This window comes from Acartia tonsa, chromosome 3 (genome assembly GCF_053477335.1).
Source record: "Acartia tonsa isolate MP-2025a chromosome 3, ASM5347733v1, whole genome shotgun sequence".
Taxonomy (NCBI): Eukaryota; Metazoa; Arthropoda; class Copepoda; order Calanoida; family Acartiidae; genus Acartia; species Acartia tonsa.
The window spans coordinates 9,437,304-9,458,657 of NC_137262.1; the positions used below are offsets into that span (position 1 = coordinate 9,437,304).

The 21,354-nt window shown below is 30.6% G+C and overlaps 1 protein-coding gene across 2 annotated transcripts in view; it reads left to right on the top strand.

The window, feature by feature from the left end:
• The window catches only part of LOC145313250 (ligand of Numb protein X 2-like), a 141,552-nt gene that overhangs the window by 96,343 nt on the left and 23,855 nt on the right, over positions 1-21,354 (top strand). For both annotated transcript variants that reach the window (XR_013877288.1, XM_080152571.1), the window contains exons 9-12: positions 130-292; positions 3,549-3,596; positions 15,356-15,479; positions 15,806-15,876. Coding sequence is in view for 1 of the 2 variants with exons in the window: in XM_080152571.1 (XP_080008697.1) it covers positions 130-292; positions 3,549-3,596; positions 15,356-15,479; positions 15,806-15,876 (406 nt within the window). In the remaining variant the exon portion in view is untranslated. The remainder of the gene's footprint in view (positions 1-129; positions 293-3,548; positions 3,597-15,355; positions 15,480-15,805; positions 15,877-21,354) is intronic.

Below are 21,354 nucleotides of genomic sequence, written 5' to 3' on the forward strand. Positions count from 1 at the left end.
ATTAATCAAGGAGTTTATAGAAATTTTTTGAACTTTCTTTTACAAGTTTTACAATAATTATGATATTTACCCATTTCGAAAAACAATTTTTCTTCATAAAGATGGTTTTAATGGTTCTGTATATTTTAGGATAAGTGGCTCCTGTCCCCAGCCGGGTATCTTTATAGTCGACATTCTAGAAGATTCTATAACTGCTATGGATGGCAGGATTCGAACCTATGACCGTCTGCTTTATGTGAACGGGGCTGATGTGTCCAACTGCAAAATTAAACAAGCTTCCGATTTGATAAAGGTAATAATCAAGACTTTTTCCCTTTCCAATATTGATTTATAAATATGTTGTCAAATGTTATGTTTTATTCAAGGTGCTGTGAAATTTAGTGAAATTACATTATGTTATCAAGTTAAGTTTTATTTAAGTATTTTTCATTTTATTACTCTTTTACCTGAAAATTTAGGAAAATTATTTTTCGTGGAGAGATCGATGGGGAGGGGGGGGGGTCAGGGTTGATAAATCTTGGGAGGATGAAAATACAAATTAGACCTATAGGAAGCTTCACTGTAAAGGACAGCCATAGAGGTTTTGCGGTTAACAAGATATTTCGGCTTTAATAGACAGACAAACATTCTGCCTAACTTTAGAAGAAATACAGAGTAGATGCAGTTATTAAACACAAAAGAATAAGTAACAAAAGGGACCAAATAGGTCAGGGAGGCATTCTAGGCGTGCATAAGAGGTTCTAGGAGGGGGTGAGTATTCACCCCCATTAGCAAATTTAAACCCCCTAGGGGTAGACCCCCCTAGTACAGCCAAGGGGGGTGTCAAGGTAAAAAAGTCCCCCTCCATAAAATCCAGTGATTCTTGTTTGAGTGGGGGGATGGACACCTACGGAGGTATATCTACCCCTCTGACACTTAAAATACCGAAATAATTAAGGTGCTATTCGCGCACCCCCCTGCCAAGACCCTGTGCACGCCACTGGAGGCATTACATTCCTTTTTTTACCAAGAAAATAAACTTTTTAACAGGCTTCCACGCACAACATTTTCCAAGAAGAATTCTATTTAATCTTCTCCGGGAAGTTTATATTATGAAAAATATAAGTGTTGGTTTGTCAGAGGCGCAGTCACTCTATAATTAGGATAAGTCCGAGCGTCCAACCATAAAGCTAATTTATTATTAATTATTATACCTATCTGAAAATTAAGATTATACATTTTTTAAACTAGACTTATAATTGTACTACTGTTTTTTCTTCTAGTTTTTCTATTATTAATGGTTTGTCTTTTTAGTCCTTTTCTGTTTTCTCTCCTTCCACATAAAAACATCAAGGCTGCGCTACTTGTTTACAAAATTGTCTTTGTTTGGTTAAATTTTGTATTAATTTTTTTGCATTGCTGAAATAAATATTTTAATTCAACTATGTAAAAAGAAAAAGATAGCAATATTTTAAATTTAATTGAATTTATGTTTATATAAATAAATTCAGAGAAAAGGGAATGAGAAATTAGAATTCGTCCCGTAATTACATAAATATACACGTGATGGTAGGTTTCTATTTGAAGTATGTAAAGATAGTAAAAGCAAGCTTCTCTTTTAATTATTAATATAGAAAGGCCATGTCAAATAAAAATTTTCTATACCTACAGTTACTGTGATAATTTTTTTTATACTTCTGATAAATACAAATATTAAAAATGCCTAAATGATAAGTGGTAGGATACATATTTTATGTAAAAAAAGATCGAATTAACATTTTGACCGACATTTAAGTTTTTATTGTCTCGCAGCTCCCATCATCCTTAATGGCCCCAAGGGGCGCATCCTCAAGTTTGGCAACCTTGGCCTGGGTTGAGATGGATCAATAGCTTTAAAAACTACATCTTCAAGTTGTTTCATAAAAAAGTTAGAACTTATAACCTAATATTAAAATGAATATATCCATGGATTAGAATTCTGGATTTAAAAAGGAAATTAAATTACATGTTGGAAATGAAATCTGACATTTGGTGACTATATATTTTTAAAGAAATGTAATATGAAAAATAAAGGTTTTACATTTTAATTTTATTATACTAAGGAATTCATTTTTCTCTTATGTATATTCCAAAGAATATGTTATTTTTTTTACTTTTTTAACAACAATTTATTATTTTCTCTAATTATCCGATTGATCTGATTTTTTATATACTGATTCCTGAGACAACAAAGTTTAATATTATAAGCGAAGTAACTCTATAATCAAGTCCTAAAAATGTAAGTATGTCCATAAACATTATCCTGTATCAAGCAGTTTTTCAACAAATTTACTTACAATTTTGCTTCGACTCTTATACATTTACATTCTGATTATTCAGTTCTGACACTATACAATTGTTAATGTCCGTTTGTCCTACCGTTTCAGAGCTTCGCTTTTATGGATGTTGTCATCCTTGTTCTAATAATATGATTTCAAAATAATGTTCCCCATCCTTGAATATGAAGGGTATAGATTGCACACCACTTCAATTTTGTTTAGTTCACTCCAAACATATTTAAATTTATTTTATCAGAAAAACAAATTATTCTTCGTAATAAATCAAATAAGAGATTTTTACGATGAATTATAGGATTTGTTAATCTTGTGTTAACAAGAACATCCATAAAAGGGAAGCTCTGAAACGGTATGACAGACGAACATTAAATCTTATAGAGCTGAATATACAAAATATAATAAATAAAAGACAAATTATACGTAAATTTGTTGCGAAACTCTTAAAATAGAGAATACTGTTTAAGGACATACTGACATTTTTAGGACTTTATTATAGAGATGCATCGCTCATAATATTGTACCCTATTGTAATATGAATCAGTACTCTCAAAAATCAGATCAATCGGATGATTATATCACATAAAAATTGTTGTTAAAAAATTAAATATCAACATGTTTAAAATGGACGTACGGACATTCTGGTAACGATTATAAAGTTGCTACGCTTTCTAAATCGTACCTAATTATTACAGGAATCATCATGCAAAGTTTGATATCGATAGGACAGTTCTAACATGTATATATTAACGAAAAGAGATAACTGATACGTATAGACGTACGGACCGACCCTAGTTATAGAAAAGCTTCGCTTTAAAAATGAATTAAATTTTTTATTTTTACCAGCAAGTGAATGTTTTTTAAAAGAATAAAAAGTTTTTCTCGTTTTGTTCATTAAATAGAGGTTAGATAATACACATAGTAGATCCATATTTGTTTGTCTGTCTGTCCGGTTGTACGTCCCTCAAGATCTTTGTAAGGTTGTGTTTTTTAGGGAATATAACTATTGCTTCTTTAATGGTTTTAGGCTATTTTCCTTGTGGCTTAGACATCCTTCTTCTTAAAAAAATTATGTAGTTGATAATGTTTTTGATAAATATTTAATTGGAGCGAATCCCCTAAAGGCTAGGGGTGAGGCAACTATACAAAGGCGTATAAATGTTTTGTGTTAACGTGTAAAGATTTGTAGTTGCTAATTTGTTTGTAATTACTAACTATTGTTGTTGTTTATTTTAGAACAATGAGAAGGTTGTTCTGGTGGTGGCTAGGAAAATTAATGACCAGGTAAACACACTTTTATTTTTACTCTTTTCAAACAAAGCAGATTTAAATTCTTTATTCATATACTGCTTTATTCTAAGCATTAATGAAAGTTTGATAACTTTGAATAGTGAATTGTAACTCGTGTAAAATACCATCTATCGATTTTCGAATACCTATTGATAGACCACTTCTCTTAAAAGTTTTTAAAAACTATGTGTCTGGCCCCTGCAAGGGGCTCTTATCCTAGGGGTTCCTAACCCAACGGTGCACTATTCCTATTAGGGGTTTCCCGTATCCTTATTTAACCTTTGGGGTTGGATAAGTTTTAGACCAACATTTATTTTTATAAAATTCGTTTGTGTTCCATTTCCGATACAAGAGAGAGTGAGAGAACCACCAGAAATTTGATTCGTACATTAAAAGTTTTCCCATTTTTAAAAGGGCTCTTAATAATCTCAACGGTCGCCCTACAAATCATGTTTTATTACTAACTTAATTTTTTGTTTTATTTTCCTGCATAAATCACAAGAGTTTCCTGCATATTTCTACTAAATCCTTAATTTCAAAGAAGAATCGTAGTATATCTCCTAATATGATGATTGGAACTGTCAATTTAATAAACTGGCCATCAATCTATTTACAACCTTTTTATTTTCCAGGACATGCACCTCAAACATGACAAGAACATAAATGTGCAATTAAAATAACTAAAATATTGATATATTTACAGTGATACATGGAGGGCAGAAGGGGTAATTTTGTGTATTATCATTACGGATATACAATAATTTATGGGTCATTGTCTTATCCCTTTCAATTCCTGTATATATGGCATTGTAGAAGTTTTTGGCGTAGACTTTACTTAAAGATTGTATAATTATTTTATTTGAGTTTCTCTTGCAGCCTTGACGTTTGTGTTTGTGTGTACCAAGCCATGTTTCTTTTTGTCAACAAACCTAATATCTACCTACATCATGCTGTTTGTCTAACTTATTTGTGTATAGCTAATAACCAGAATTGTGAAGCAGCTTCGCTGCCAAAAAAATATATATAACACTGGTGTGCACTTTCCAATGGCTTTTTGCAACTTCATAACTATATTCTCAATTCCTTTAGTTACCCCTCACTTCCTCCTTTCTCTCTCTCTACAACTGTCCCCTTGTTTATTTCACTAACACACAATGCTTCAAAGTACTTCTGGGAGTAAAGTTTTTATTTAGTATAATTTTTTAGAAATACTTTTTTACAAGAGCAAGTGATTTTAAGCATCTTCCAGCAGTGAACCTGAGTATTTTTTTGAATATACTAAGTTTATTTTTTTATATTGTTATATCGACTAAAAATATTTAGTTTCACCAAAGAAATACTCAGGTTCACTGCTGGAAGGTGATTAAAATCACGTGCTCTCGCTCGTGCATAGTCCCCTTAAGGAAGGATGGAAAATTCAACTTGCCATTAAATGATAACAAACTAAAAATAATATTGACAAAATCCTTCACACACACATTGCAGTAAGAGAAAAAGAGTTATTAAGTAATTAAAAACTTAAAATCTTTATATAAGGTGTTGGTGTATTATTAATTCTTTATGATTTACTTGCTGTTATACTATGAGTTAGAAATGCATTTTTCTGGAAGGGATTGAAAAATTGGCAAAAAGTGGTAGTTACCAAGAAGTAGGGTTAGTAATCCACCATTTTAAATCATTTCTATTATAATATTTGAATCAACACATTATAACCAGATAAACTACATCTTAAAGCTCCAATTATTTAAATAAGTTTTTATGAAAATAATATTTTGTTTTCTGTTTGCACTTCAAAACAATTCTTTTCTTGCATGGCCTTTCCCGGAGGTTCTAACTGTTTGTAAACACAGGGAGTGGTGGGGACAATGGGCTGTCATATAACATTTTCTACTTCATTGGCTTAACAACTTTAGGGACTTTTATTTAACTTTGATTGTTTGATTTATTAATTGAGTGTTTCAGCCACTAATTGTAATATTCAGAAGGTGTAATTTTGTGCATCATCTTTGGAGATGTACATCATTTTATCGGCAATTGATTCCCTAACATACTTTTTCACAACTGTAATATAAGTTTAATAAAAATCTTTTTATATCCAAAATCAATTTGATATTTTGTTCGAAACCCATATATCAAAAATTATGAAACCTTTAATATTAGATAAGGGTAGAATCACTTGGTATTGTGGGTCATATTTAAAACCAATCTTATTTTCTGGCCTAGTTCCTTTCAGAGTTCAACCAATTACGTAGAGATTTAAGAGAGTATTTAGATATTAAGGACAAAATGACTGGTCATAAAATAATATAATATTATATCATTAATTAGATTTCATTTTATCTTAGATTGAAATCCACTAACTATTAGTCAATAACTAATTCTCTTCGGAGGGTGGAGGTACCCTCTCCCAAAATTAATAAAGTTTTAGCTTCACATACCTAGACCTTCTGTTACTTTAATAAATGGATTAAAGTAAAAGTAGAAGATATTTTTCAATGGTATGTTAATTAAGTGTATACTGTCTCTAAAATATAGGTATGATTTTGTTGAAATTACTATATGTTTTTTATCATTAAGTATTCTTTTTTTTACAGCTTTAAAAAAAAGGCTCTTTTGTGGGATTGGTTAAACGCCATTTTTGCGGGAACCAGCAGCAAAAGAGAGTTATGGAAATTGATAAATATTTTCATTTCCAAGCAATTCTTCTTCCCAAATGTTCAATAATTTCTGCAAAATTTGAGCTGAGCTGGATCTTTAAATCATTTTAGTGGTGAGCCAGATTGGGGTGAGCCGAATTTCAGCCAATCACAGCGCGGCATATCATAAAATGCTGTGCTCTCATTGGTGGAAAGTTTGCTCACCCCGATCTGGCTCACCCCTAAAATGATTTAAAGATCCAGCTCTGTACAACATGGGATAATAATAGAACACATTTATTACCTCCCTACAGGAGACTATTTATGAATGAGATGTGTAGACTTTTGCAACAAAATTGTGAGTGAATTTTCATTTTTGAAATATTTCAACCATATCAAAAAACTTTTTATAAAATCATTTAAGTAAACTAAATAATACTGTTTCAGAAATTAGTTCATTATAGAAAAACATTTCACTTTCCTACCTAAAAAAAAAATCATAACTTGTACAACATTTAGCAGGCACATTGGAAGTGTAGATAGTCTACTTTAGAATGTCAAACTAATTCCTATAGTCGATAAATAGTCTTCTTTTGTGGTATTTGCACAGATATTATTTCTCATGAATGTTTGTATTCACTGCTTTAAAATATACTAGCAGCTGCGCTCCTAGCATCTAGGAGCTCTGAATTAGAAGAAGCAAGGAAAGTAGAAATCTAGCCTAAAATATCTAACAAAGCTTCCATAAAATGGAGAACTCAATCGGGTCAATAATGACCGAAATCTTAAGCTAGAGACAAAACAACCTTGCTACTTTATATAATAGGATTTTATAAACTGTTGCATTCTTTAAAATTTGAATGCATAAAACAACCCTACTATTTTTATGTACAACTTTTGGGACTTGCAGGAATTTTGGGTTGGACACTGAAGAGAGTTGATCTATGCAGGGATAAGAGACAAGGCAATGGTTGATAGATAGATGTAGATTCCCAATAATGATACACAAAATTACCCTTTTAGGTTAAAATTATTGGTTGAAACGTTTTAACACCAAACAGCCCAATATCCCCTCCTTTCCTGTGATCTATGCCTCAAGTTTTAGCTCTTCTGTAGCTGGTAGGTATAGTTATGGAGGGATAATAGGGTTGTAAATTAAACTTTAATTGTTCTCATCCTATGGCAAATAATATATGTCAAGAACAAGTAGGGGATTCAAACCAGATCATAGAACATGAAAGATCTAACCAGTTACTAGGGAATGTAATTCAGACAAACAATTCTAAGTGAAAATTTTCCTACAGTCCTCTTCCTTTTTACCTCCCCCCCCCCCCCCCACTATTCTTATCCACTTCCCTTCAGCTACGTTAAAAACAAGTTTAACGCCAACTTTACTCCAACAAAATATTTAATTTTCGGCAAGTTCAAATGGAATTAATTGGCTGAATTATAGCCCCTAGATCTAACAAATACAGAACAATCAAAATATTAACTGTTAGAAAGGTATTATTGCCTTAAGAGGAGTAAGTTTAATAACCTAGACCTCCATAATTTATTATTCTTATTTTTAAAGCTTAATACATTTCTCGTATTCATTCGAATCCGGTGGATAGGAACCGGTTCTCATCCATACGAGAAAACTATGTCTACCATCGTATTATATCCAGCTTTCTACGAATATAAAAATGTACAATCATAAGATAAAAACCAGTTTTTATACCCCGTGCCTTCGGCATCTCGGGGCTAAAAAAACTGGTTTTAATCTTATAATTGTACATTTTATATCCGCGGAAAGCCGTTTATAATACGATGCGAGAAATAACTAAACCTAGCGAGGTTCTTGCAGCGAAAGAGGGGACAATGGATTGAAAATTAAACTTATCCCTTAATTTTCTTATCTTATTCCTTGGCTTAAAAACTTTAGGTACATATATATTATTTTGATCCAAACTTTTTCTCTACTAATTTCAATCTACATAAAGGGTATTGTTATTACTAAAAAAGTTTTAAAAAATCAAAATTACATTTGTTATTTTTTTTGCTTTAAACGTTGTTACTCTTGGTATATAATATTATATAAAGCTGAACCTGTCAGTTCTATCAATAGAAACAGTTTTGGCCATGACAAAGTTTTATGGTTTGTCAAATTTTAGATATACATTTATCATATGTATTATGTATATATATATATTGTGTAAGTAGTAGTTGGCTGTGCAGATAAAGAATATAGGATTCAGTAAAATTTTAATAAAACTTTTACAGTTTTTTAAACTAATATGAAATAAAATCGTGCTTAAAAATAGCATAAAACCAACCCTAGATTAATGATGTCTTGCGATTTAAAATCATATGGAATCGAAATTCAATTTTATTCTATGTTGCATTATAAGCTGATCCACAATTCTCGTAGGAGCGACTTGATTTCTACTTCACTGTGATCTTGGCCTAGAGTAATGGCAGGTGTTCCATTTTAATGGTACTTATATACATACAAATGAAATACAATAATATCTTTTATTTGTAAAGAACGTGTCCTCACTTTTATGATTTTGTTTTAACCCATTTGTGATGAGCTCCCAAAGTTCAAATTTTCGATTCTGCGGGTTTCAACAAAAAAGATTTTTCAATAATTACTGAACATAATTAAAAAAGTAAGGTGTCAAATTTAAGATCTTATTATTTTTGTTCATAATGAAAATTTTCTTCTTGTTTTTGTTGCGTTTTAGTACTTTAAAACTAACTTAATTAAAAAAAAAAAAATTACTTCAAAGGTAAAAGGGTTAAAAAAACGATTACATATCTAAATTCTATGAATCATTTTACATCTACTACTTACTAAAAGCACAGAAGTTGGAACTCGTTCTTCAAAGTACTTTGAACCTTTAAAAAGCCTTTCATAACATCATGATAATAATATTTTTATGTAATAGTATTCTAACATCCTCTCCAAAAGTGACTCATTTATGAATCCTTTTATTCTGTATGATAAATGCATTGTTAAATATGGTATATATGCATCCAACTGAAATATCTTTATATACATTTTCAGTTAAATAGTTTTGCCATATTATACCTATTATTTTTATTGGTGGCTAAAAATTTCCAGTGGGGAGGTAGGTTGTGCTAAAATTCCATAAAAGGTGTGAGTTTTAAGGCTTAAAAACAATAGTAGAACGATGATATTCACTAAATATCATATGTGTATTCCTTATTGAAAAGAACTATAAACAAAAATATTAGTGAAAAATATTTAGTGAATATTATCGTTTTAATTACTGTTTTTAAGCCTTAAAACTCACACCTTTACGAAATTATAGCTCAACCTACCTTTATACTGTAAACATTATATGATTTCTTGCTTTCAATTTCTTTCGAAAGTACACTAGCGGCTGCACCTCTAGCATAAGGGCTCTGGTTCCCATGAGGTAAATATGAAGGGGGCAGGAAAATAGCCTAAAGCCCTCCTGTGATCCATGTAAAACTTCCTTAAAATGGAGATAAGTTCAATAGTTATTGAGAACTTAGGATTCAGACAAAAACACTTTTGGCTTTATATGTTTAACTGATACCGAATCAACATAACAATAGAGTATTTAATCTAAAAATTAAGAATCAAATCATTTGCCTTTTTTATCAGTCACCCAGTAGTGATATGTAAGTCTATATGAGTGAATGTGTGTGTGTGTGTGTGTGTGTGTGTGTGTGTGTGTGTCTGTGTGTGTGTGTGTGTGTGTGTATTAAGAATAAATTTGATTTCTACACAAATTCAAATTGGTTTCTCTACATCCAACATCAAGTGTGAAGGATCAACTATTAGATAGTATGGGTGCCAGGGTGGGTACCTACGGATTGGTTCATGTTAGCATTTTGAAAATGGATCATTAAATGCGAAAGGATTGTTAAGAAAATAGCCTAAAGGCCTATCTTAATATCCCTTCATCAATATATAAAGCTGTATAGATTTTTATTTTTAAAATTTTGATCTGAAAATTCCCTTGTAGGAGGTATTATACAGTAAATTTATTATTTTAGGGTCCCTTTTAAATTAAAACCACAATGGAACAAATCCCTAGGTGTTCTATTAACTATATTAAACATTTACTACAAAGTTTTATGCAGGGATCTAAAGGGATAATTCAATGGACAATAAATTGATGTAAATCCCCAATGATGATACACAACATTACCCCTTCTGTAGAGTACATTTAGTTGTCGAAACGTTTGAACACTCAACTTAATGAACTAACCAACCAATGGATAAGAAAACGTTATCATAAAACTTAGGAGATTACTGCATTAAACAGCCCAATGTCCCCTCCCTCCCTGGATTTATTACAGGTTAAGTTATGAAGGGTAAGGTTACCTGACTTCTGGCAGGCAGGCTAAATCCAAGTTATTATAAACTTAAATGATTTTATGCCTCAGTGTTTATGATTGTATAATATAGTGTTGTATGGAATAACCTTCAAATTTATATAACATGGACAATTCAATTATTAATGGATAAAATAATAAATACGGATGTAAGTATTTAGAATTGTGTTATTAGAATCTTTTTCGGAACTTTTATTTTGAATGTTTTGGAAAAATTAAGATACAGTTACTGTTTATTTTTAAATACTGCTGCACCGTCACTCTAAAGCTAGGGTACATGCATTAGCACAGGTCAGCGTTCGTCTGACCGTTAACCATTCCTATCCATACTATAATTCCTGAATATAGAACAAAATATAACTTTATTACAATTTATTGTTCTTTTTTACTGTCCTAGTTTTGTAGAATTTGTTGAAAAAAAAACATTGTACGTAATGGAATTCCTAATCCTGGGAATCAATTCTTATTCAAATATTAAAAGAAAAGTTAGTGGTTAAAGTCAGGAATAAAATCACAAGTCGCTGAAAGGGTTCGTGGGTTTGTATAAATTATAATCTTAATGTCCAATGAATTTATCTGGTCAATATTCGATATCCGGCAAATTACCGAATATCCGGTATCCGGATAGTTTCAATATACGGTATCTGTCCAGACATTGAAAATGGCCGGTTATCCGGTTTGGCCGGATATCCAACACAACCCTAGTTGGTCATAAAAGAACAAACATTTTATATTGAGGTAAAAAAAAGAAATAATGTGGTGTACTAAAGACTTTTTAATGTGCGCACTACCATGGTAAACCTAACATTTGTTATGAGAGTAGAGGAATTCTTGACCTAAAGCATCTTACAACTATGCACTGTTTTGATTTTAAAACTAATTCGATTAAGCACTAAGCCAGCTATAATCATTAAAGGAACTTTTGGCTTTTTAGAAGATGATGATAATTTTTCTCGTGTTCATTCGAATCCGGTGGATAGGAACCGGTTCTCATCCATATGAAAAAACTATGTCTAGCATCGTATTATATCCAGCTTTCTACGAATATAGGAATGTACAATCATAAGATTAAAACTAGTTTTTTTAGCCGGTGACTTCGTCACCTCGGGGCTAAAAAAACTAGTTTTAATCTCATAATTGTACATTCTATATCCGCGGAAAGCCGTTTATAATACGATGCGAGAAATAACTATTCTTGTCCAATTATCCATTCAGCGACCCGTGACTCCAAAAGTGCAGAAATTTGATTGAAATTGATTGAAAGTTAAAGTTGGGGGAAAGAAAACAAGACAAAAGGGAATGTGTTTAGGTGCTAAGTTTCCTAATAATCCTAAAAGAAAAAGAAAATTTTTGCATAAAAATGAGGGAAAACAAGGATATGGGAATGACTAGTTCCAATGCTGTAAAAAAATTTACTTATCTGTGTTTGGTCGTATTTATTATTTACAAATTCTCTAAGGAGTTTATATGATTAAAAATTTTGAAAGGGCTTGATTAAGCCACTATTTCTTTTGCCCCACAAATTGATGGAGGTGGGGTTTATTTCCTGTGACACACTCCTTAAGTAATATACTCAGGGCGACCACTGCATACTATATATACTATTTATACTATATAGGATGAATTTGGATACTATATCATACTATATGACAAAAATTTACTATATATACTATATGATATTAAATTTAAATAACAAAAAACGAATATTGTCAGTTTTGAGACAACGCCTCTGAAGGAGCGTTTTGTCTTATTTTCACAGTAGGTTTTCTCCTATTTCTAGCCCCTGCGGGGGGCTTTATCTCTGAGGGGCAATCATTAACCTTTGACTTACCTAACCTAAAATAACCCATCAAAAGATACTGTGATATGACAAAAATGCATAAAGCTTTACAGTAATTGAGAAAATCCTGAAAATATATTATTGTTTGTGATTATGTTTTAAATATCAGTTATTTTTCATAGAATTAACTTAACTGGGGAGGGAAGAGTTTTGCCACTTTCGCTTACTCCGTGATTATTAAGCTAGGTATTAATGTGAGACTATAGGTAAGTTGGGATAAAAGTTTACTTTTGGGTATTAGTTCACTTTTATTTATTCATTTTTTGGATAGGTTTCCAGGTTCAGGTGCTGCAGGCTGGAAGGTGGTTTCTGGACAGGTAAAAAAATTAAAATTTTTGTTTGAAGATTTAGAGATCAACTTATATTAAACAAAATATGCATCTTTTAGGATGTTATTAACATCTGATGAAAAAATGAAAATTAGCCTCCTGGGTCAAGTCCTGCAGGCCTCCAGGTTCACTCTGGACAGGTAAAAAATAAAAAAAAATTATTTTAAGAGTTAAGAGGTCAACTTTTAAAACAGAATATGTATTTTTTGATCATATTAACATATCTGAAGAAAATATATAAGGTCCACTCTGGATAATATTAACATATGATATTATTATATATAGTGATGGGAATCCGGATCCGGAATCCGAATCCGGAATCCGCCCAATTTTGGAATCCGGATCCGGAATCCGTTTTTTATAGCGGATTCCAGATTCTAAATTGGTAGGCTAAATTTGAACACAGTAATAGTGTCTGACTGATTATGACGTAACAAAAAAAATTTGCCAATGAGAGGCCACTATAAATTTTACCATTGGTCAATAACGGCCTCTCATTGGCTAATTTTTTTTGTTACGTCATAATCAGTCAGACACTATTACTGTGTTCCTAAATTTAATTTAAATAGGTTAGAAAATACCAAGCACATTTTTAGGACATAAGTAGCACTTAAATTTTTTTCTACATAACAAATTTTAATAATTACTAATAGTAATGTAATGTAAATGTTTTAGTTATGCTGGAAGTCAACACTTTAAACAAATCAAGGCTTCAACCAAGTAACATAGTGATAAATTAACGAAAAAAGCTATCCCTCTGTGACGGACGGCCTTTGAAAATACTGCTAGAATCCGGAATCCGAATCCGGAATCCGCCAAAAATAAGAATCCGGAATCCGCAAGAATCCGTCACTTTTTTTGACGGATTCCTTCAGAATCCGGAATCCGAATCCGGCCCAAAAATTCGACGGATTCCCATCCCTAATCATATATTAACATAATATTTTACCTGTCCAGAGTCCATCTGGAGGCCTGCAGCACCTTAACCTAGCCTGGAGGTCGATTGTCACTTTTTCTTCAAAACACATAAATAGTATCTAAAAAAGATGCTTATGTTGTTTAATAATGTTTAATAATGTTGATGTTATACCTGTCCTGAGTCCACCTGGAGGCCTGAAGCACCTAAACCTGAAGGATAATTTTATTTTTTCCTTAAAATATATATATAACATCCATATATAAGCTCATTTTGTTTAACAAATATTCCATGAACTGTTCAAATGAGAAGTTTGATTTTTACCTTTCCAGAGTACACTTGAAATGTAAAAAATGTAAAAAATATCCAAAAAGATGCATACTTTGTTTTATACGTTGACCTCTAACTTTTCAAACAAGAAATTTAAATTTTACCTGTCCAGAGTGGACCTGGAAGCTTGCAGAACCAGATCTTGGAGGTCGATTTAATTTTTTCTTCAGTTATGTTAATAACATCCAAAAAGATGCATTTTCTGTTTTATAAGTTGACCTCTTAACTATTCTAATAAGAAATTTGAATTTTTCACCTGTCCAGAGTGAACCTGGAGGCCTGCAGGACCAAAAATTGGAGTCGGATTTTAATTTTTTTCTTCAAATATGTTAATAATATAAAGATACATATTTTGTTAAATAAGTTGATATCTAACTCTTCAAACAGAATTTTAAATTTTTTTTTACTTGTCCAGAAACCAGCTTCCAGCTAGCCTGCAGCACCTGAACCTGGAGACCTATCCAAAAAATGATTAAATATACGTGAAGTTCTACCCAAAAGTAAACTTTTTCCCTAATGACCCAAAGACTCACATTAATACCTAGCCTAATAATCAAAGAGTAAGCGAAAGTGGCAAAACTCCCCACTCCCCCCTTATATGTGAAATTACTTTGTTACCAGCTTTGCCTTGAGTTATTATTGATGATTTATATACTATGTATTACTAAATAAAACAAAGTCCGATACTATATTATACTATATGAGTAAGAAAAAATATACTATATATACTATATGGATTTTAAAAATATACTATAAAAATACTATATTTATTTGGTTTTGGAGTGGTCGCCCTGTATACTTAAAACCATCACATGGCCAATAGAAAAAAACTGTGCACATTTAATTAATGTTTTTTGACCTAAGTATCGCATTTGATAGTTAACATGTTAATCGAAACATCCAAAATAATTAAATTTCAAATTTTTGTATTAATACCTATACACCTATTAATCTGTTAGACTCATTTTAATGAGAAATCCTCTTTAGAAAAGTGCTAAGAGGATGCAAATTCAAATGAAACAGATTTTCTTTTTTTAATCTAGAAACTTATTTCATTTTCTTAGAATTTGTTCAAAGTTTGTCACTTTACATTGGAAACTTGTCCCTTTCAATATTATCGTTTCAGTCTGATTACAAGAACAAGGAAATTATTTCTTGCAGAAGCACAGCTACTCTTTAATAATATATATAATTAGGTTGCTAACATGGACAATATTTATAACATGGTTCGTTCATCCAGTAGGAGGGGAATGATTGTTATTTAAGCCAGCGACAAGATTCACTTTATTACAGTATAAATCCATTTCTATAATTTTATTTATTCTTAGGCTGGCCACAAGGGGAACGGTAACTGTGATGAAGAAGTGGACGGACACACGCCGCGGTCAAATGGTCACGGAGCGGTCAACGGGCATTCAACTAACGGTCATGCTGATGAATGCGAATCGTCAGGTATAAATAGTTTTTGGGGGGATACAGTTAAGACTTTTTTTTTAAACAAAACCTAAAACAAAAAGGAACCCAGCCAAAAAAGAGTTACAGCGCTAAAATTTGACATGACAATTACTTCTATGTGGAACTGTAAAGAAATGGTGGCCGCCGAAACTGCATTCCCCTCTGATTTTTTTGTTTTTCTTACCTAATTTAACTTTGAATTGTGTAAGACTTACTTTTTTTTATCAAAATGAAGTTGAATACACAGAATATTTGCATCTAAATAGAATATAAGAATTTTTTCAATGTTTCTAAATCTTCAAAAAAAAATTATTTTTGTGTAGGTCCAAGCAGTCATCCAGGCATAAGAGTATCACACACCAGAAGTAAATCTGCTCCTGTACCATACACCAAGGTAAACAAATAAAATCCAGGTTTACAGCTACCTACCAACAAGTGATTGTCTAATTGGTTCAGTTGCTTAAAGATTAATTGTGATTGTTTTTTTTTTCACCAAAAATAAAAAATTTCCATTGCGTATTTTTGCTGAAATTCCAATTTTGAACATTTTTTAAAAATTTACCACCTACCTACCTACTTCGCCCCTAACCTCTACGGCTTTGCCCAAAAGGGTAATTTAAAAAAAAATAGAGACACCCCCAACCTAATAGCTAAAAACCACCAGTTGTTATATTCCCTGAAGAGTACATAGAACAAAATCGATTCAGCGGTTACAGAGATCTTAAGCTTCATACTGACAGACAGACATCGTTTTACTTTGTATTACAGATTATATGAGAAATTATTTTTGTTTGTTAAAAAAACAATATTATGTCAACATAGAAAATATTTTTAGGTATACATCTATCATATATATTTATATATCATATCTATTGACCTTTATTAATAAAAAAACTACATTAGCATGAATCTATATTATGTAAAGATGAAAGCCATGTGAATACCAAATATTGTCCTCAAAAGAAATATATGTCTTATATCACATATTCGGAATGCATAGGTATATAACATTATTATACAAATGTACACAAATTGGAATTTTGAAAGGATATATAATATCTCTATAATATTCTAAAAATCTATTTTTATATGCAAAGTCAATAAGATTTTATTACAATAAACTCTGAGATCATATTAACGAATATTTTAAAGTTGCAAACTACAAATGTTGATAACCCTCTAGTTAAGAGCATTTTGATAATTTAAACAATATGTTATAGTTTTCAGGGACCTCTTTCGTCTGCTTCTCAATCATTTTCTGCTACTTGGCTGTGTTAATATAAGCGACACCATTGGTTGATTTTTAATGACCCAATAGTTAGGTTGCACAAGACGGTTGCGATGGGGAGCTACATTTATTTAACCCATTCTCCATCTAGTGTTTTACTCTAATCACCTTATAATTGTTGAAAAATAAATTTAGAAATTTTTTATTTGAAGTTGTAGTTTTATGAAGTTGTAGTTTTATTTTAATGTAACAAAATTTAAATAAACTTAGTAGAAAAAGAAATAGAATTGTGACAAAATAACTGGCAAAAGTAAGTAAGAAATTGCAAAACACTAGTTGCAATATCATAATAATAATAAAAGAACACAAAAGGTTTTGCACTACCTTAGAGACAAGACATAAATTTGTAAGAATATGCTCATATTTGCATACATGGAAAAGTTTCCTTTATTGCTTTCTTTTTATACAACAAGTAAAGTTAAAGCAAATATAAAAAAAAATCTGTAAAGTTTAGGTTAAATGCATCCCTACTTTGCCAGGTTATACAACATTTTAAATACACAAAGATTTGAAATAAGTTGCCTAAAAATTCCATTAGAAACTAAACTGCATTGCTGAAAAAAAATTCGTATAAGCTACTTTTTAGAAATAAATATTTAAAAGTTTTTAGCTAAAGAAAGGTTTTGAAATTTTTTCCACGAATATTTTTTTTTTTTTTTTTTAAATATTTACAATTATTAAAACCTTAAAATTATTTTAATATGTTGATTTAACCATATTATAATAAAATCATTAAATTAATACTGGTTTAAATCTTTTAAATTTCTTTTTGATATTCGCGGAATACGGCGCAATAAATAACTATTTTGATCTTATTTTATTATATTATAGCATAATTGATTATAATTTACATGTAAAAACTACTGAGAGGACTGATTTAGCTCTAGTAAGCATCAAAGAACCAGATGAGATGAGAGAGGAGAGACTAGAAAAGAAAACTTTTAATAGAATTAAGGAAGAAAATAAAGACATTCATTACTTTATACAATATCTACTACACACATTTTCTTCATTTATTATGTATTACAAATAATTTTATTATCTTTTTTATTCTCTTACAGTAATGATAATAAGAATAATGCATTAAACATTATAGTTCATTCAAAGGAAAAAATTATGTTGTTTTTTTATGATTTTATATTTAAAATGTAAAGCTAGTTGCGATTCTAAATCGTCAAAAGATAAGTGAAAAAAAACATGCCTTCTTACAATTGCCTTGATTTTTAAACATTGAACTCAACAAAACATTTGATATTGAACAAACGTTGCTTAATATCTTTTAAAACATATTTCCAAAAAATGCCTGTCATCATTTTGTGAATTGTGATTGATTTTTATTGAACTACTATTACTTTAAAATTTTGCTCTGTTTCTGTGTATTGAGGAGGTATAATATAAGTTTGATTAAATAATTTTGGTGAGTGTTGATTTGATTTAGCTAAATCCTTCAGAATAATTTATAAGTCTGTGATGCAGAAACTTGATCTTAACTCCTGCCTTCCCTCAGTCTTGCTGCCCTGCCCACTCTTGACCTTCATCTTTGCATTTTATTTTTACTTATCCAAATGTAAACCTGGACTTTGTTTACACATTTTTTACATTAAAAAAAAAACTATTTTGTTTCCTAAATCTTTTTGTTCATCTGGAGGGGCGTTTTAATTCTTCTCAAACCTTTGAAACTCCACATTTTATCCCTCTCAAATTATTTGAAAATACATCAGATAACCCCCCTCAAATCTTTGAAAGCCCTGTTTTCACCTACCTCAAAAAAAACCTTAACGTCCTTGATTTAACATTGATTTCTAACTAAAATCAGCGTAACCCTTCATATGCAGAGAAAGAAAGTAACTGAAAAACATAGATTTTTTATAAAACTTGATAGGGAATTTTGAAAGGGATATTCAAGTTAATAGAAGCCATTTTTCTACATTTCCACCCTTTCCACTGCTTCGCTTATTTGTAATTAATGACTTTTTTATAAAGTTAAAACTTTTCATTTCAATTGAAAGCTTGTATTTTAAATTTTGAGTTTTTTTGTGCCATTACCATTTTTTAATATTAATGAATAAAATAAATGGAAAATGTGAAAAGTGCAAGTTGTTTTTCTCTCAGACAAAAAAAATTGTTGTGTAAAATATTCAGAAGCTTGTAAATCTGGTAAAACATCTGCATATATGTTCAATTTATCCTTTCAGGTTCAAATATGCTGTATGCTTTGCTTTTAATGGAAAATATTAGCTCACTCTTCAACACATTACCATGAATACATCTATCTACACATTTTACAAATTCATAAATGTAAGGAAATGTTTCAAGCATATAAGATTATTAAACCTTGATAGTTCACAAAAGTTTTAGAGGATTTTTTCAGTAATTGTAATTTTCAACCCTACTATTCAAACTGAAAAGTAGGGTTGGTGATTCGCCCAATTTTTGGGTCAGATTGGTTTTTACAAAATTCCGCCCCCCCCCCCCCCTAAAAAAAAGCTGATTAATTCGTTGATTGTGGATTCTTGTTTTTTAGCGGATTGCGGATTTTTGGATTGTGGTTTGCGGATTCTAGCAATATTTTTAAATTTCTTTTTAAAATAAAAAATTCTAGCCCGTACAGGGGCCATTTTATTACCTTTACTTAACCTAACCTAACATAAGATAAGATGAAAAGCTACTGTGAAAATAAAATATAAATATCATTTTACTTGTAGTTAAGAAACAATAAAATATTTTTTTGGTTCTGCCTGCAACATCTTTAAGTGCTACAAAAGTTATAAAAATTAGCAATCCGAATTCGCAATTCGATTTAAGGATTGCGATTTCGGGTTCTAGGTCAAAAAATACCTAGTCCAAAAATTCGACGGATTGCGGATTTCGGATTCGGAATACTTAAATGGCATGATTTTTTGTAATTTTTGGGGTAATTTACCAGTCTTCTAATTTCTGAACACATGTTACACAAGGCAATAAAAAGGATTTAAGATTCTCTTTTATCACCAATGATTTACAAGACTTTATTGGTCGTGATTCTTCAAGCCCCTTCTTCCCTAACAATCAAATGGGATTATAAATGTTGTAATAAAAGTTTTATGTATGTGATTCATGGCTCATTCCAACATTTTTCATTTTTTTTGCAAATTCTATATTTTGTAGTTCATATAAAAACTTTGTAGTGAAATTACATTGATTGTTTAAAAACTTTCGAAATAGAATGAGAAGAATTTCTTGTCTGGATGTAACAAAAGAATTCTTATTTGAATAGTTTCTGTTCAATTTGAATTATTTATGAACCTCTATTGATAAATATTTTGAAAATCAGGATCTAGATCAAAAGAGCTGAGGAGTGAGTGTATATTCTTGTCCTCAGGGAGGGAGGGGACATTGGGTTATTTATTACACTTGTCCTCAAAGTTTCATAGTAATGTTTTCTTATTCGTTGGCTTTTTGGAACTTTTATTGAGTTTTCATTGATTGAATTATTAAGTTGAGTGTTAAAAAGTTTCTACCACCAATTGTAATCTACAGAAGGGGTAATTGTTTGGTAACATTATTGGAGATGTACATCAATTTATCGTCCATTGTCTTATCCCTTTCAGGGATAAGGGATGGGAAATGTAGGAAAATATTATTTCAGGCCTATTTCAAGCATAGGCCTAAAAAACCAGTTATGGGATGGCTCAGTAGTTTGTTTTAAACGGTAATGAAATAGCTGTGTGTGTGTGTGTAGATGAAGTATAGAATAAAATTCAGGTAGCTAGTCTAAAGTAAAAATATAACTTTTTATAGGACCAATATGGCCAGTGCCTTTTATTTCAATTATGTTGATCTCTCCTCAAAAAATTCAAATTGTTTACTTTACTAATTTGAATTTTTAGACGGCTTAATGTTGTATTGGCTTCAAACTGATTTTAGGGTGTTTTGTTTGCATTTTATTTATGAGTAAAATTGAATTTAAAAATATTATGTTATCATTGCTTACTAAAATTCAAAGTCGAAAATAAATAAATCAAGTATAAGTGAATAAGTACCTCTGTAACATTCTACCAATTAAGTGTTCCATGTCAAAATTAGACATAATAAATTTTTTCTTAAAAAACTTAATTTTACGTTTAAAATAAACAGAAATACTCAAATAATTGTGCATTAAATTATGGCAAAATTAATAAAAATAATATAAAAAAAATTTAGTACACTTTTATTATTTAGAGATAGAACTAGAATTTTGTTTGTTAATTTAAGGGGGGTTATCATTTCTGCATAAAATTTTTAAAATTTGAATGGACTAAATACAACAGTTTCTTTATAAACTAACAAATTAAAATTCTTAGCTACTTACATTAAAAAAAAAATAATTCCTCCATTTTTGTTTTTTTCTTTAGGTTCCTTTTCTGATTGTGTAACTCTAAGCAGATTTGAAAATAAGATGTTGTGATAAAACATCACTTGTTTATGTTTAATATTATTATTTGAGAAGCAGAAATTTGTTTGTGTTTTGAAATTTTTCTGTGATGCGCACTTTGCCCCGTTTTTTCTATTGTCATCCGCCAATTGGCTATTGGTTGGTACAAAACAAGCCCAAATTACCGAACA